Consider the following 16,546-nt stretch of genomic DNA (forward strand, 5'->3'; position numbering starts at 1 on the left):
TCTACGGTGCTCATTATGAACCACATTTAGTGCATGATTTGTAGGTGACAAAGACTGTCATGAATAAAAATATTTAATTGTTAACTAATTTCCATTTTTCAGGCTTTGGGTTACCCACATACTGTACTACTGTGTAAATGTGTAATTTTTTCCTTTCGAGTTCCATTTCTATGCTGCTCTTTTTGAAGAAGTGGCATTCTTTTGCCCATATTTAAGGTGCATTATTATAGTATATATATTGAGGAAAGATAAAACTTGTGTCCATGGATGGAAGTTATTTTGGAGCATCTGAAGTATTTGTAGTGAAATCAGCGGTCAAACACTTAAAATGAAAAATGTTGGTGTTCATTTTATAAACAACATTCCCAGCTATTTTGTGTAACATCTCACCTAGACTAGGGAACTGAAAAATTTATGTGCAAAGTGTAGAGTGTACATGAAATACATGTAACAAAAGTAAAAAAAAAAAAAAAAAAAAATTAAAGCACTTCACAAATACTTATCTAATCCCTTAATAACCTTGTGAGGTAGGTGCTTTTTATCACCTTCATGTTACAAATGAGGAAACAGGTACCACCAAGAGGCTAAGTCCAAGGTCACCCCGTTAGTAGTGGACTTGAAGCCTGCTCCCACTGTTCTACGACAGACCAACTTCGTGGAATTGTGGAGAATACTTTCACATGTAACATCTTACTTGGCACAAGACCCTGATGCTTTTCCCTCAAATTCCATGAGGGGTGTTCCTTTATATCTAACTTGGAGATGTACCCAACAGCACCTCTGCAATCGTCTTCACACCAAACCTTCACTTTTAGTGTAAGACTCATAATTGAGGTCCAGTATTATTTGGCCAGAAAATAACTTCCCAAAATTAGACATCCCAAGTTAGTAAATCTTAAATGGTTCTTCATATTTCCCCCGGAACTGCACACATCTGACCATCCTCTCTTCAACTCCCACACCTGGCTCTTTCCATCTGTCCTTGCCTTCTATCCCTCTCTCTCGTATCCTAATTCAGGATTTATTACCTCATCCCCATAACGAAAGTTCTGGGGCCCGTCCCAAAAGTCTCTAAAGTCCACCTCGCCCATCACTACCTGAAATCACTACCAACCAACCACTTGCCACTTGGGTTTTACTTTCCAAACCCATCTCTCCAATCTAACTCTAATAAGAAAAGTGGCCACACCAGCCATGTTCTCTCATTAACTCTCAAATAGTTTTTTCTTCTTTAGATCTGCCTTAGACCTGCTCTTTTCCTACATTCCAAAAATGGCTCCCTGTTCCTCATTACTAAAATCCTGGGACTTCCCTAGTGGTGCAGTTGTTAAGAATCTACCTGCCAATGCAGGGCACATCGGTTCAAGCCCTGGTCCGGGAAGATCCCACGTGCTGCGGAGCACCTAAGCCCCTGCACTACAACTACTGAGCCTGTGCTCTAGAGCCCACGAGCCACAACTACTGAGCCCATGTGCCACAACTACTGAGGCCCATGCACCTAGAGCCCGTGCTCCACAACAAGAGAAGCCACCGCAATGAGAAGCCCGCGCATCACAACGAAGAGTAGCCCCCACTCGCCGCAACTAGTGAAAGCCTGTGCGCAGCAACAAAGACCCAACGCAGCCAACAATAAATTAATAAATAAATTTTTAAAAAAGAATCCTTACTATTTCAAGGTCCACCCTCAAGTCATCCCGCCAAATAACCAAGTTCTGGATAATCTTTCTCTTCTATGAGCTCAAGGCAACTTAGAATCTAGAGCACCACACATTTGGCAATTAATCGTATCACGCTATACACTCATGTCTTATTTTCTAAGTCTTCTCTATCCAGACTATTCATGAAGGCAGACCTTGTCTCTTCCCTTTTTGCATACCGCACGGTGCTGTACATGTTGGCTGATTTAGTAACGTCTGGGAGGATCAGCTCTCTGGTCCCTGATACCAGGGCGGAGCTTGGATAGTGAGAAACCCGAGTGTCCTAGTTGGAAGGGATGACTCACTTTCCCTTGTCCTTGTCGGAAGGGCTGTGGGAAGGGAGGGAGGCCCCTCAAACAGTGAGCACCATCTAAAGTGCAGTAAGACTGCAAGTCAGACTCACGTGTACTGGTGGGGAAGAGAGGATACTAACCGCTGCTAGTAAACCGAACAAAGCAAATCAAGAGGAAGAACAGTTCCAGCTCCCACGAAATCTCCAAACAGTGACAGGGCGGTGCAACTCCTTTCCTTTATTTCTTCCCCTTGTAAAGGGTGATTCGAGTTCAGCAGCATTCATTTCCTGCCCCCAAGTCCCCAACCAGACTAGAGACTGCAGGCACCAAATCCTGGGTGACAGCACAGGCCTCAGAACTCTCCTCCAGCTCTGAGCTGCACCAGCTGTTTGTACCAGTTAGGCCAGCATTAAATCCACCAGAAAAAAGCAGCACCACTCACAGAACAGGGCAGCAGCTGGGCCTGAAGCTTTTGAGGCGGACCAGACGCAGGCTTCTGAGTGAGGACAGAGTCTCAGACAACTGGCCACACGAGCTTGGCTGGATGGAACCCCATAACAAAGCTCACCTCTGCTTGTACAGAGGGATTTCAAGGACAAGGCCAGCTCAGTTATCTGAAGAGAGCAATCAGACAAGTCTTTCAGAGAAGAGGAAGCAATCAAAGCGGTATCCTGGTCACATCAAGACCACGCTCCGCCTTCATGTACCCGAGTAGCTGCTGCGCCAGCTGCAGACCAGAGCAGGCTTCCGAGTGGAGAGGAGACGAGGGGATGTCCAGGAAGGAAAGCTCACTCTCGGGGCCGGTTGACCACGACTTCACCCAGGGCCTCCAACACCTCCCGCTTGTAGTCTTCGAAGTCACCATCGATCTGGCTAACGCTCTGCTCCTCCACCACCCACAGCTGGCAGTTGGTTTCTGTGATAAGTCGGGCATCATGGCTGACGACGATCACAGCTTTGAAGAAAGATGGCAAGAACGGAGGGCAGGGAGGAAGGAGGAAGAGGGGAATCAGAACCTGAGAGGAGGGCGCCCAGCCGAAAGACACCACAGCCCCGTCCCCAAGGCGGGGAGGAGGAGGGCGCGCCCTGAGCTGACTCACCACCCTTGTATTCGTTGATGGCCTCCCCAAGAGCGTCGATAGACTCAATGTCCAGGTTATTGGTGGGCTCGTCCTATGGGGGAGGAGGCATCCCGTGACTGAGAGTTACGACTCCTACCTTTCCTTTCTGTCACCCTTACCCCAGCCCTGAAGTCCAGCTCACTCACCAAGATGAGGACATCAGGCTCCCGACAGGCCAGCTCTGCAAACACAACTCGGGCTTTCTGCCCACCTGTAGCAAAGGGAAAGGAGATCCACCGCACCTTTCACCACCTGACATTTCTCCAGGTAAACCCTGAATGTGTGTGTGTGTGTGTGTGTGTGTGCACGTGCGCACGCAGTGAGGTCCCCCAAGTCCCAGTTCCTCTTTCCTCCTGCCTCTAGGGACAGTCTGCAGGTATGAAGGCTAAGGACGGGGACACCTGCCCTGGCCCCTGGTACCAGAGAGTTTGCAGATCTGTATGGTGTGGGCGTGACTCTCCAGGCCGAAGCGGCCCAGGCACTTGCGGGCATCCTGGTAGGGCAGGTTGAAGCCCTGCTGCAAGTACTCGGTGGGCGTCTCCTCCATGTGCAGCTGCTCTGCGTACTGCTGGTTGAAGAAGCCAATTTTCTGCCCGAGAGGAGAGGGAGGTGGTCGGTCAAAGTCATACTTCCTCTGTCGGCCTCTTACTCCCTGATTCCCAAAGCCACTTACCAGCCGGTGGTTCTTCCTCATTTCCCCACGAGTCTGCAAGGAAAAAGCAAGGGGGGGAGCTAAGGGGAAGGGGAAAGGAGCTGCAGCTCCACACCCCAACTTTTCTGAAGGGGAGCTAAACACCAGAACCGGGCTGGGAACAAGCCAGTGTGAGAGGGGACACGGGCGTGCTCCTGAAGGTGACCAAGGCAGGCCCAGGAAATCAGAAGCAAGAAGAGAATCAAGGAGGGGGAGACAAAAAGCAGAGATTCAGAACCAGGAGCAGACTGACCACAAGTAAAGGACCCCCATCCCCAACCCCGCCTTCCAGCAAGATGTTTTCAGGGTTCCACCTCAGATGGGGATTAAGAGACAGTTTGTGGGAGGATCTAGAACACCTTTCTGAAGATCTACTCTCTGTGGGTGTGAGGCAATGGGCCCTCTCAACACTTTCTTGGAGGGCGGACAGATGGCTACAACCCACCTAAGCACTACATAACGCCGCAAAAGTCCCCAAAGCAATTCTAGGGAATTTATCCTAAGGAAAACTAAATTCATGAACAGGTATAATAAGACTATTTACTATAATTTTGTCCTTTAGTGAAAAATCAGAAATAATCTAAACGACTGACATCAAATAAACTATGGCAGATCCATACGAAATGAATGCACACATAGGATTACTGGCATGGGAAAACGCTTGATGTACATTATCTGGAAAAAGCTGGTTACAGAACAATTCACACGATAGGCCACTTTCGTTAAAAAAAAATTATATGCACGCTTGTAAAGGAAAAAAGGGGAAAGCAATCCATCAAAATTAATACAGGTGACCTCTAGATTTTTCTCTGGCTTACGCAATTTTTTTCTTTTTTTTTTTCAGCTGCGCCGCGCAGCTTGAGGGATCTTAGTTCACCGACCAGAGATTGAACCCGGGCCCATGGCAGTGAAAGCTCCGAGTCCTTACCACTGGACCGCCAGGGAATTCCCTGGCTTGTGCAATTTCTAACCTCTCTACAATGGGCATGTATTTCTTGCATAACTGAAACACATGGCAGGGGGCAGAGGGGGAGGTGCGTGCCCCTAGCCTGGCCCCACTTCTCCTGGATCTTCTCCCCGCCTGATCTAAACTGTCCTCCTCTACAGCACCTCTCAAGGAAACACACCATCCATGACAAGTTCTGTATTTAACTCTCCACGGCACAGAGGGGCCCCCGACTGCAGCCTCTGGGGCACAGCCGTGTGCTCACGCTTCGCTCGCTCGTCGCCCTCCCCCCTTCCTGGCTCCTAGACTCACCGGCGTCAGCTTGCCTGTCAGCAGCAGCAGCAGGGTGCTCTTCCCCACACCGTTAGGGCCCACGATGCAGACTGCCAGAAGGAAGACAGAGGTCAAAGAGGCGAGGTCCCCAGAAACTCTCCCCGGGGCTCCTGAACCTCCCCTGCCAACTCACTCCTTGAGTCCATGTCAATGCCAAAATCCAGATTCTTAAAGAGTGGTTTCTGCCCCTCATAGCCAAACGTCACACCTGAGAGGCCAGGAAAAGAAGCACTTTATTTTCTCTTCAGAGTCCCCCGAGGGTGCCCCAAATGTCCTGGTGTGGAGGGAAGGCAGGGCCGCGGCCGCTCACCGTGCAGGCCCAGCACCGGAGGGCTGAGCGGCGGCGGGTCGGGGAACGTGAAGCGCACGGTGTACTCCCTGGGGCGCTTCAGGAGCTCGGGGGCCTCCTGTGACTCCTCATCCTGGTTCTTCCTCCGGCACTTCTGCTGCTTTCGAGTCAGGGCTTCCTTTGTTTGCTTTTCCTGGGGAAGAAGGGGAAAGGGAGACATCCGCACCCTTCACAGAAGGCCTCGAAAGGCAGGCAGGGCCCGAGTCTTGCTCCTTCTCTTGAGAAGACCCCATCCCAGGAAGACCCAGGTGCTCACCGCCTGCTTGGTCGACTTGCCGCCCGCCTTTAACTCCTTCAGCTTTTTCTCCTGCTTCTCATACTGCTTCAGCAGTTCCTTCTGCTTCTGCTGGTACATCTTCTTGAAGGTCACTGGGGCAAGAGAGGGGAATGGGCATCGATGGTTGTCCCTCTCCCCAGCAGGACGGGGGAGGATGGGGGCAGGCGTCGTTGTCTAGAATTCTGAAAGACTCAGAATTATCACCACAACCCTACAGGCCCTCCCTCCCAGGCCTTTCTCCAGGAACCACCCCTTTCCTTGCCCCCAAACGATCCTCCTTACTGTAATTGCCCCTGTAGTAATGGAGCCGCTGGGCATCAAGATGGATGATATCGGTACAGACGTCATCCAGGAAGCCCTGGTCATGGGAGACGATGAGCAGCGTCTTCCGCCAGCCTTGGAGGTAGCTGGGTTTTAGAGAAGTGTGGAAATGTCACAATGGCCAGGTTAGGGTGGAGTCAGGGGAAGCAGACAGAGCATGGGGGGCAGGGAGTGAAAGAGCGGGGGCTGGAGTGCGAGCTGTCAAGGGCAGAGTGGAGACCAGCTAGAGGAAATGAGGGCAGAATGCGAACCAACGATGCAAAGGCTGTAATCAAGGGCTACTCACTTATTGAGCCAGATGACAGCGTTGAGGTCCAGGTGGTTGGTGGGCTCATCCAACATCAGCAGTGTGGGCTCCATGAATAGCGCCCTAAAGGGCAGGGCAGCAGAATGCAGAGTCAGGGGGAAGACGACCCTTGCTCAGAGAACCCAGAGAAGCCTCTGGTAAGTGGAGCCTGAGACCATGAACACTCCTTCCCAATCTCTCCTTAGACAGTTCCCAGGCAGGAGACACAGAGACAGAATACACCCCCAGGTAGGGAGAAAAGACCCCGAGTCTGACAAGGCAGACAGTAAGGGAGGGAGAAGATTGCCTTAGAAGAACAGGAAGAAGGGAAAGAGCCCTGGTGGACGGAGGCTGGAAGGGAGGGTGGTGAGGGGGGTCCCACCTGGCCAGGGAGACGCGCATGCGCCAGCCCCCCGAGAACTTCTGTGTGGGTCGATTCTGCATCTCAGGGTCAAAGCCCAGACCGGCCAGGATCCGGCGGGCTTTGGCCTCTGCAGCTGCCGCCCCGGTAGCCCGCAATTCCTCATACACCTGGGAGGAGGGAGAAGAGGACACATGCTGCGAGGTCCCAGGAGCCCCCAGTCTTAGCCCGTGTCCCCTGCGCCATCTCCTCTACCTTCTCGAGCCTCTCGGCAGCCGCGTCATCGCCCTGCTCCAGCTGTCCCTGAAGCTGCCGCTCCTCTTCCAACAGCTTCAAGCGCTTGGTGTCGGCTCGGAGAACAGCCTGCACGGCCGGCGTCTCATCGGCTACCACCTCTGGGGGCAGGGGAGAAGTCAGGGTGTCCCAAGGGCCAAGCCTCCTATTCCCTCTTCCCTGCAGCTCTGTTTCTGGTTTGCCTGACCCTGCCCAGCTCTTTGTACTTGTTCCAAATAAAATATTCTCCAGTCTCTCATCTCTTCTCCCCCTTCTTTAGCACCATTTCCCAGTGCCCAGTCTCCCCACATAACCCTTCCAACTCTACAACCACGGTTTCTTCTATTCTTGGTTGGCTCCTGTACCCCAGTGGCGGCCCCCCTCAGGCCCCTCGGTTTCACCTCCCCACCAAGCCCCTCTCCCACCAGCGGCCTCACCCTGCTCACAGAGCAGCACGTCGATGTTGGGAGGGATGCTCAGGGCTCGGTTGGCGATGTGCTTGAGGAGAGTGGTCTTGCCCTTGCTGGGGGATGAGAGCTTTTAGGACCAGGCCGCCTCAGAGAAGTCTCTTCTCCTTCCAGCCCCGCCCCTCTCATAGCTCCAGCCCCTCCTCTCCTCACCCATTGGGTCCCACCAGCCCATAGCGGCGGCTGGCGACAATGTACAGGTCTGCGTTGACAAACAGCTCCTTGCCGTGGGCGGAGATGCTGAACTTCTCCAGCTGCAGTTGTCAGGGAAGGAGCGAGCACATGAGAACTCTCCCTTCCAGACAGCAGCTGCAGCTTTCTCTCTGCAGGGAAGTCCCCTCTTCTCACCACACCGGCCCCTTCCCCAACCACTGCCTCTAATCGGAGTCTCCAAATCCTAAGCGCGGCCAGCCTGTCCCGCCTTGCTTCCCTCCAAGGGTGGACCCTTATGCTGGTTCTTCTATCTTCTCACTCAAGTTGGCAGAACTCAAGGTGTAGAGAATGGCTCCAAGCTTTCTTCCCAATGAACTTCCCATTCATACCCACTTCCTCGGTTGCCGTGGCCACTCAGGGGAAGGTGAGAAGTGGCATGTCCCTGGGTGAGCTGGTAGAGGGGCCCCCTCAGATCTTACCTTGATGTCAGATGCATTTTCTAACATGGCCTGGCGGGAAGACACCTCTGCTTGCGACACGGAAAAGTCATTTTCAGCAGCATTGGCTGCTTTTAATGAAGCCACCTGGCGCTCATACTCCATCTGAGAAGGAAGGAAAAATCACATTTGAGGCTATTGCCTGCCACTTTCCCATCACCACAATACAGCCCCATGTCACCAGACACCGAGACAAGGCTCACAGAGCGCAATTATTTCCTTACTCCAACTGTTCTACTTGACATAGCACCCAAAGCGCTCCTTCTTGTCCCCTAATTCACATGTCCCCACTTGAAGCGTTAAGGAAAAAAAAAAAAAAAATCAGATTCTCCCACCTTTGACCACCAAGAACCCAAGGTTTTACCTGTTTCTTCAGTTTCTTCTTTTCCTTCTTGCTAAGGTGAGCGTAGGGATCATCAGCCTTGGACTCCCCTTCTTCCTCCTCCTCCTCTCCTTCTTCCTCTGAGCCCTGTGAGAACCAGGGGATGGTAAAAACAAGGGACCCCTTCTAGAACTCAGACTTCACATCACGTACCCCCAGTTCCACAGTCAGCTCTGTCTCTCTCCACCAGGGTCCTGAAATACACTGGTGGATCTGCTCCCATTCTCATACCCGCCCTGCTCTCCTTGCAGCCCTGTATCCATTTTTGCCACCAGAAATGGTATGAGTATTTATGTATGAAATGTAATAATGTATGTGTACCTGTAACTATGTACTGTAACTATGTAACTGCCAATACAGTGTAATTGAGGGTTATATGAGGTTCTTTTTCTCATGTATCAGTGGCCTACACATTAACATGCAGGGAAAAGGTCTGGAAGCCCTAGCATACAGTCACTGAGAAATCCAGCAAAATCAGAACTAGCAAGTGCTAACGGTACGAGGGAGCTCAGAGATCACTAGATCACACAGATGAGAAAACTGAGACCCAAGGAGATGGAAAAATGTACTCAAGGTCACACAGTGAGTGGCAAGAGCCAGAACTCAGACTGACTGAGGCTAAGGCCCACATCATTTCCTCTCTGGATCAGGAGTTGCCAATGATGGCCCTTGAGCTAAGAACGGTTTTTACATTTTCAAGGAATTTTTCCAAAAATAGAAAAGAAGAAGAATATGCATCAGAGATTGCATATGGCCTACAAAGCCAAAAATATTTATTATGTGTCCCTTTATAGAAGTTTGCCTGGGACTTGCCTGGTGGTCCAGTGGTTAGGACTCCATGGTTTCAGTGCCATGGGCCCGGGTTCAATCCCTGGTTGGGGAACTAAGATCCCGCAAGCCGCGTGGCAGGGACAAAAAAAAAAAAGTTTGCCAACTCCTGCTCTGGAGAGTAAGAGCACCCCCAGATCCTGCCCCCTGCCCAAGGGCCACAGAGTCCTAGTCCCTCAGCCCACCTTCCCCCAACACCAAAATACAAACCTGCTCTGCCTTCTTGGCCTTCTCCTTCCCTTGCTTGGGTGGTTCCTCTTCTTTTGTTATTTCCTCTTCATCCTCCTCCTCTTCATTGTCCAGAGCAGCAAATTTATTTTGAGGCTACCAGGGAAAAGACAGCAAGTTTGATGAAATGCTCTAATTCCTGAGACCCAGCCCCTCCTCCTGCCTATACTCCCTCACCTTGGCTTTCCCCTTTGACTTCTCCTCCTTTCCCTTTTTGCCCTTGAGCCCTGGCTGTTGTTCCTGAGATACAGCCTGGAGAAGACACACACAGACACACACAAATTAATTTGCTATATTGTAGCTTAACAAGAGTTTCTAGGGAGTCTAGGAGTAGCAGTTAACTATACTGAGTCTGCCAGGGAGAAAATGAGACCCAGAAAAACCCTAGTCTCCGGCTGGATAAAGACAGTGAAGAGGCGACTAGAGAATATCAGCAAAGCTAAGGGACTGTGAGTCAGGCAAGTGAGCCACGTGGGTGAGATGGCCCTAGCAATGGAGGGCTTCCTCAAGAGGACAAATCTCGAGAAGAGGTAATGGATGTGGGCTTAGTGAAGGTGTTCTAGGAAGAGGGAAGAGAAGGCATAAAGAACAAAGGTTTCAACACACAGTCAAGCTGGATGCCAAGATGTGATCAGGCTAATCTGAAAGGTATACATGGAGAAGTCCCAAGTAACCCTGCAGAGGGGTCCAAGTGGAAGGGCAAAGACCCGAAGGCCTTTGTTTTATATTTTGAGTTTGAAAGCAACAGGATCACTGTAAATTCTGAGTGATGAAGAGTATTTTAAAAAGCTGACTTTGACAGTGTAAGCAAGACTGGCCTAGAAGAGCTAGCTGAAAAGCAGGAAAAGAAGCCAGGAAATTACCACACTGTGGCCAGAGGTGCTACACGGGGTGGGAGTGACTGGCAGAGCCACCACTATCACCTTATTGATCCGATTTTTCTCTGGCTTGGCTGGCTTAGGAGGATGTTTTTCTTCCTCCTCCTCTTCTTCCTCACTCTGATCCTGAATCAGGGCTGCAAAAACATTACCACCCTGGAGAATGAAAGGGCCAGAGAAGTCAGCGGGATGGTCAAGGCTGCACCCCTGGGGTCTCTGTCTACCACACAGATGGCTTACCTTGGTTTTCTTCCCTCCTGGGGGTACTGGGGCAGGTACTGAAATGACAAGGGGAGAAGGTGAGACAGGAAAGGAGAATTACAATGTCCTGCTCCTTAATCTAATCCAGCTCCAAAAGCAAGGAATGAGGCTCCTGACTCTTCATGACTAAAGGGTTCCAGGTACCCATTTCCCCTCGGGACATTTACCCTCCTCCTCCTCATCACTGGCCGGCACTGAGAGCTTCTTAAGACGCTCCATGAGCTCCTTCTCCTCTCCGTCATCATCCACATCCTTTTTCCGACGGCTTTTTCGAGTGTCTCGCTTCTTTTTTTGCTGCTGAAAGCCAAACAGTGAGAGAATGAAGCCCAGGCCGCGGCTGTATCTCTGCTCCAGAGAGAGCTCCCCGTCAGCTGAGTGACCCAGTGCGGGCTGCAGAGGGGCTGGCGGACCCATGGAGGCCTCCATGTAGCGGTGGGGCCTGGACACCTGTACCTGCTGCTGCTGCTGCTGCTGCTGTTGTTGCTCCTTCTCCTTGAGCACTTTCTTTTCTTCCCCAGCCTGTCTGTCTTCTACTGCCAGCTCTTCGAAGAACTATAACGGGAGTTAAGATCTAGGTAAACATGGCTCAGAAACCAACCAAGCCCTTCACCACCACACACGAGCCCAGGGACCTTCCACTCCATCCCACCTTGCTCCCTCTCCTGACAAGACCTCGTCCCCTCCCTTGGGCCCCCACCGCCTTCAAAGGGCCATCTTCTGCTCGGAAACACCCACAGTCCTCTCTCCTCACCGTCTTTTTGGTCTTCCTGTCCTTCTTCCCTTTCTTCACCACTTTGTCTAGAAGGTTAAGCAGACATTGTGAATGATGATTTGCAAATTCCAAAGCACCCTGATCTCTCCTGCCAAGCTCTCAGTGGTCCCCACCCTATTTACTGTTCTTCTAGCTCAACTACCGCTCCCTAGACATTGGCACTGTCCCACAAGACAGACAATGGTGGCTGGTCTAGGCTAGCAGTGGGAGGCAGAGAAGGAGAATTCACAGAGTGATGGCAGAGGTGAGAAGTAAGAGTATTCAGAGATGACTCCAATGTTTTTAGCTGGCAAAATTAGCTGGGCTATTGGTACCATTGATTAACGCAGGATATACTGGAAGACAAGGACCCCTCTCCCCACCCCTACCACCCATGGGGGAGAAAGGTAGGACAAAAATATGAATTCAGTTAGGGATATGTCATTTTTGGAACCTGCAGGCCATGGAAACAGAGGCATCTGGTAAGTCAACAGACACCTGGGTCTATGCCGCACCTGCTCCACTCGCATTTCTAGCACAAATCACGCTTGTTGTACTTAACTGGGCATCGGTCCTTCATCCTAGAGAGCAACCTGAGAGACTGCTTAACTTGTGTTCCCAGGGAGCAAAGTGGGAAGTCGATAAAAGTTTACTGACTGAACAAATTCCGACTTCTCCTTTCTGTCCATCCCCATTTCCCTGAAGGCAGGGGACGAGGTCTAACTCCCTCCCACATCAGACTGGGAGGCAGCCAGCAGCCTCGTGATTTCTCTCCACGCCCAGGCCTATCCACTATCACATTCGTCTCCCAACCATCCCATCCACCCACTGCTACCCAATTCTATCCAAAAGCACTCCTGCAATCACTTAGGTTTTTCTTCCCCAAAAAACCCCAAAACAAAGGCTTTCTGCTATCTACCACATTGAGTATTCTCAGACCAGATTTCCACCTAGTCCATAGTAATCATTTATTCAGACACTGAGCATCTACAGTGTCAAAAACTGGAGATAATAAAGGACAATCCCTATAACTTAGGGCCTCACAGACTAGAGGGCGCACCCTATCTTGTCTATCTCTGTTTCCCTGTCCATACCCGTGTTCTGGACCCTGGCTTCTCCTCGCTCCTTGGTTAGCTCCCAGGCATGCTTCCGCCTGTCTTTGCTTAATCTGTGACCTCCATCCTGAACACATTTCAAAATCTGATCCCCACATTGGGTGACTAGTGTGACGGAACTGAAAAGATGTGCAGGAGAAAGTAATGAAAGGTTTTATAAGCTATTCCAAGGAGTCTAATCCTAAAGCCATTAAGAAGGAGGACTCACTGCAGTACACGAGAAGGAATGACATGATCAGCGCACCCTGACAACACTGAGAAGTGACTCAGACACTAATGTATCTCCAAGGACTAACACAACCACACCTCCTGACCGTCGGGAGAGAAGCCTGTGCACAGGTTCAAGCGTGAGAAAGTATTATCAGCAAGGAACAGGAAAAGGCTAAGTGTGGCTAAAGCTATGCTATATCCTCCACGTCTCCCCCTCTAACGGCTCCTCCCCTTAGTAAGTACATCACTGAAGTGGCTCCTAATTTCAAAGCCAAGTAAAGCACTTTCCGTAACCTTACAATCTCCTCCCCCAATTACTGTTTCTATCCTTGTCTTCACTGAGTGTCAAAAGTGCAGTCCACACTAGCTCCACCTGCTCATCTCCCGTTCCTTTTTGAACATACTGCAACCTGATTCAGCTGTCATCTTCTAATGAATACTACTTTTCTCAAAGTTGTCACTGTCGCCTTAGTTGTTCAACCCGAAAAGGTTTCTTTGTAGTCCTTATTTTGCTTGATTACTTGGCAACATTCCATGCTACCGACCTCCTCATCCTTTTAATTCTCCTTTCCTGTTGCTACTTAGCGTCAGGGATCCTGCTGCTGCTGGTCTGCCTCTAGTTTCTCTGGCTGCTCGCCTTTCTCGGTCTCATCTCCTCAGCCTCCTTCTCTACCTTACTTCCCTTAATTGTTGAGGTTCTTTTGGGTTCCCACCTTCTACGTCTTTTCGTTTCAATCTGCATACACTCTCTAGGGGATGCCCCGTACAACTACACTCACCTGTGTCCTTACTCCTAGTCTAGAGCTCTCTCCACAGCCACCGAACAAACTCTCTCCTTGCCATCTCCTCTTAAAATTCCCCAGAAATCTCCAACTCAGCATAAGCTGACCTTACCTCTTCCCACTCCCCAGCCCACTACTGCTTTCAATGAATAGCCTACTAACCGCTGCATTATTCAAGTGAGTGTCAGCCTTAATTCTTCTCCCTTGATTTAGCTGGTTCCCAGTTCTAGTCAATGCCCTGGCTTACTCTCTTACCACTTCTCACCTGGATCATTACCAGAGCCTCCTAGATGGTCTCCCTCTCTCCAACCATTCCTTATGCACTTCAATGGGTCCTCCTTCTTAATGTTTTTAGGACTAAGTTCCTTGGAGTAGTGTATAAAGCCTTTCATTATCTGTCTCCCACACGTCTTTCCAACCCCATCACACTAGTCACACAATACTGGGAACCAGCCAGGCTCAACTACATCTCTACCTCTGCACTAACTGCACCCTCTGCTTACTTAGGATGTTCTTCCCCTTGCTAACTCACACTGATCCTTCAAGAACGAACTCGGCTATCACATATTCCTGGGAGGCTTTGCTGACACTCCCGCCCTATCTGATAGATGTTGCCCCTCTCTATGCTAGTCCCATAGCATTCTCAAGACATTCATCACACTCTGTCAGCCTCTGCCTGATTAATGCTCTGTCTCCTCCACTACACTTGCCCCTTCTCGATAGGCAAGGCTTATCTTTCATCCCTACACCTCCAGTTCTTCTGCACAGCACCAGGTACAAAGTAGGCATCCAATAAATGCCTGTAAAGTTAGTCACTGTATACCTACTATAATTATTTGTGTCCATTTTATCTCCCTCTTGAAGTACCTTCAAGCCTGGTAGGATGTCTTCGTATTTTTTTCTCCCCTCCCCAAAGCACAGTATTTACACTGAATAATTAAAAACAGGTACTCAATAAACATCCGCTGCCTTTAAGTAAACCTTAATCCTCCATTCCAACACCCAGTATCTATGCTCTTGCTCCAGTTGAGTCAGAAAGATGTCTTACGAAAGAGCGCAAGGAGTCATCCTCTCTTAAGAAGCAGGTGGGATAATGGGTTCCACGGGTGAGAGTGTGAGTGTGAGAATGTGTATGGGTGTGTGTGTGTGTGCGCGCGCGCGCGCGCGAGAGAGAGAGAGAGAGAGAGAGAAAGTAAGAGAGAAAGTAAGAGAGAGAGAGAGAGAGACAGAGAGAGAGGGAGGAGGTCGAGGCACAGCTTGTATCAATATGTAAGTGCTGGATGTGGAATACCGTGTGGTGGGGAAGATGTCCAAAAGAGAAGAAAACAGGACTTTCTCAGTTTTCCCCATCTCTCCCTCGGTACCATACGCTCTTCCTCGTCTCTTTCCCAGTCTTACTGACGTTCCTGCGTGACACCCCGGCACCTCTTCTTTCGCCGGCACCCCAAAAGCCCTCCTGCCAGGGCAAACTCTTCCCGGCCCCACTGAACGCATGCGCAGTAGCCCTCGCACGGCCCGGTCAATCTCACGCCCCGTGACCCTCTCCTAAGACACGCACACACTTCTCTCTCTTCTTCTCTTTCCTATCTCCTTCCCTCCCTGCCTACTAGCCTCACCTGTGGGGCTCGTGGTCTCTCCGTCCCCGATCCACTCGGGCTCCGGCGGCTGCTGCTTGGGCCCCTTCGGCATCGCGGTGGCAGTTACGGCAATCTTGGCGGCGCCGGGTGCTATTTCCGGTTCCGGCAGCTTGGGGCCCGGAACCAGGCGGGCTCTCTACGCCTGCGCTGTCGACCCCGCCCACGGACGGCCCACAAGCGCGCCGCGCCTTCATCTCCCGGGAGCGCCTGCGGCGCGGGTCCGCCCGCTCGGGTCGCGACAGCAAGTTTATGACGGTTGGGGAACCCCAACCCAGTGACTCCGCGACGCCGCGTGACTAACGACTAAACATAATAATTTCCGACTAGTATGAAAGAGTGAAGTCATCTTTTGTCTTTTCTTTTTTTAAGAAACTGAATGCTACCTTGTACCAGCCCCTTATGTCTGGTTAGGAGCAGAAAGGCGCAGTCCACCGACTCAGGAAGAGGCCTTGTCGGTCAAGTGTTGAGATGGGTCACAAAATCCCGAGGTGTAGAGGTGTAAACGAGGAGGAACTCTAGCCTAACAAACAGAAATCACGGTGCGGTGGAGCTTCAGTTCACCTTTTTTTTTTTGGTAACAGCTTTTCTGAGGTGTAATTGAGTTACCATAAACTGCATATACAGTAGACAGCCAATAAACTGCAAAGTGTACACTTTGATAAGTTTTGACATGTACACGCCTGTTAAATCACCACCACAATCAATATTTGGGTCACTTCTTTTTTTTGTGTGTGTGACTCTTGGATTCATTGGAACTTCCTGACTTTTTTTTTTTTAGTAAATGTATTTATTTGTTTGTTTTTACTTTTGGCTGTTTTGGGTCGTCGTTTCGGTGTGCGGGCGTCTCATTGCAGTGGCTTCTCTTGTTGCAGAGCATGTGGGCTCTAGGCGCACGGGCTCAGTAGTTGTGGCGCACGGGCTTAGTTGCTCCGCGGCATGTGGGATCTTACCGGATCAGGGCTCGAACCTGTGTCCCCTGCATTGGCAGGTGGATTCTTAACCGCTGCGCCACCAGGGAAGTCCGGCCTTGGTGTTTTTAAGAGCTGGGCTGGCCCTCACATCTAGGCCATAGTGCTCTCACATTAAACATAACCTCAGAACACCCATGCCAGACAAGGCCAATCTGTGACTGTGAGGAAGTAAGACAGAGTCTATAATCTTGTGTAAGTGCAGACAAAAACAAGGTTACTATGCAAACCATAAATTCTAAACAGGTCCCTCTCAGCTAAAATGAGTAGTGGCTGCTTTTTTGCCAATTACAGCTTCAGCCATGTTTCATTTCTCCCCCCGAGAGGAGACTCCGTTATCTGTGGGTTCCACATATTCGGATTCAACCAACCTAGGATCAAAATATTAGGGGAAAAAAGAAATTCCAGGAAATTCCAAAAAGCAAATCTAAGTTTGCTGCA

General features: G+C 50.5%; 1 protein-coding gene across 3 annotated transcripts; it reads right to left on the reverse strand.

Moving 5' to 3' along the window:
* Positions 1 to 2,207: 2,207 nt before the first annotated feature.
* Positions 2,208 to 15,259, reverse strand: ABCF1 (ATP binding cassette subfamily F member 1). Of its 3 annotated transcripts, none has more exons than XM_082346847.1 (25): positions 15,117 to 15,259; positions 11,394 to 11,440; positions 11,096 to 11,194; positions 10,810 to 10,936; positions 10,622 to 10,659; positions 10,427 to 10,537; positions 9,681 to 9,755; positions 9,486 to 9,599; positions 8,430 to 8,534; positions 8,048 to 8,170; positions 7,569 to 7,669; positions 7,386 to 7,471; positions 6,931 to 7,070; positions 6,697 to 6,845; positions 6,315 to 6,398; positions 5,990 to 6,114; positions 5,687 to 5,799; positions 5,392 to 5,563; positions 5,215 to 5,289; positions 5,061 to 5,131; positions 3,785 to 3,817; positions 3,532 to 3,700; positions 3,258 to 3,322; positions 3,091 to 3,163; positions 2,208 to 2,945 (listed from the first exon to the last, which is right to left on the reverse strand). In XM_082346847.1, exons 1-25 carry the CDS (start codon positions 15,187 to 15,189, stop codon positions 2,779 to 2,781), a joined length of 2,535 nt encoding a protein of 844 aa, XP_082202973.1. In that variant the 5' UTR covers positions 15,190 to 15,259; the 3' UTR covers positions 2,208 to 2,778. The 3 variants fall into 3 exon arrangements, with proteins under 3 accessions (XP_082202973.1, XP_082202972.1, XP_082202974.1); XM_082346846.1 differs by having other exon boundaries at positions 10,810 to 10,939; XM_082346848.1 differs by lacking the exon at positions 9,681 to 9,755 and having other exon boundaries at positions 10,810 to 10,939.
* Positions 15,260 to 16,546: the final 1,287 nt, after the last annotated feature.

This window comes from Balaenoptera borealis, assembly GCF_965194805.1.
Source record: "Balaenoptera borealis genome assembly, chromosome: 12".
NCBI lineage: Eukaryota > Metazoa > Chordata > Mammalia > Artiodactyla > Balaenopteridae > Balaenoptera > Balaenoptera borealis.

Bases quoted from the DNA above. Each gene is read 5' to 3' on its own strand.
- ABCF1 (XM_082346846.1), bottom strand. From the start codon at position 15,189: ATGCCGAAGGGGCCCAAGCAGCAGCCGCCGGAGCCCGAGTGGATCGGG. The intron at 8,171-8,429 runs GTAAAACCTTGG...CTTCCTTCTCAG, and splicing joins AGAAGAAACTGAAGAAACAG to ATGGAGTATGAGCGCCAGGT. The intron at 7,670-8,047 runs GTAAGATCTGAG...TGACAACTGCAG, and splicing joins AAAATGCATCTGACATCAAG to CTGGAGAAGTTCAGCATCTC.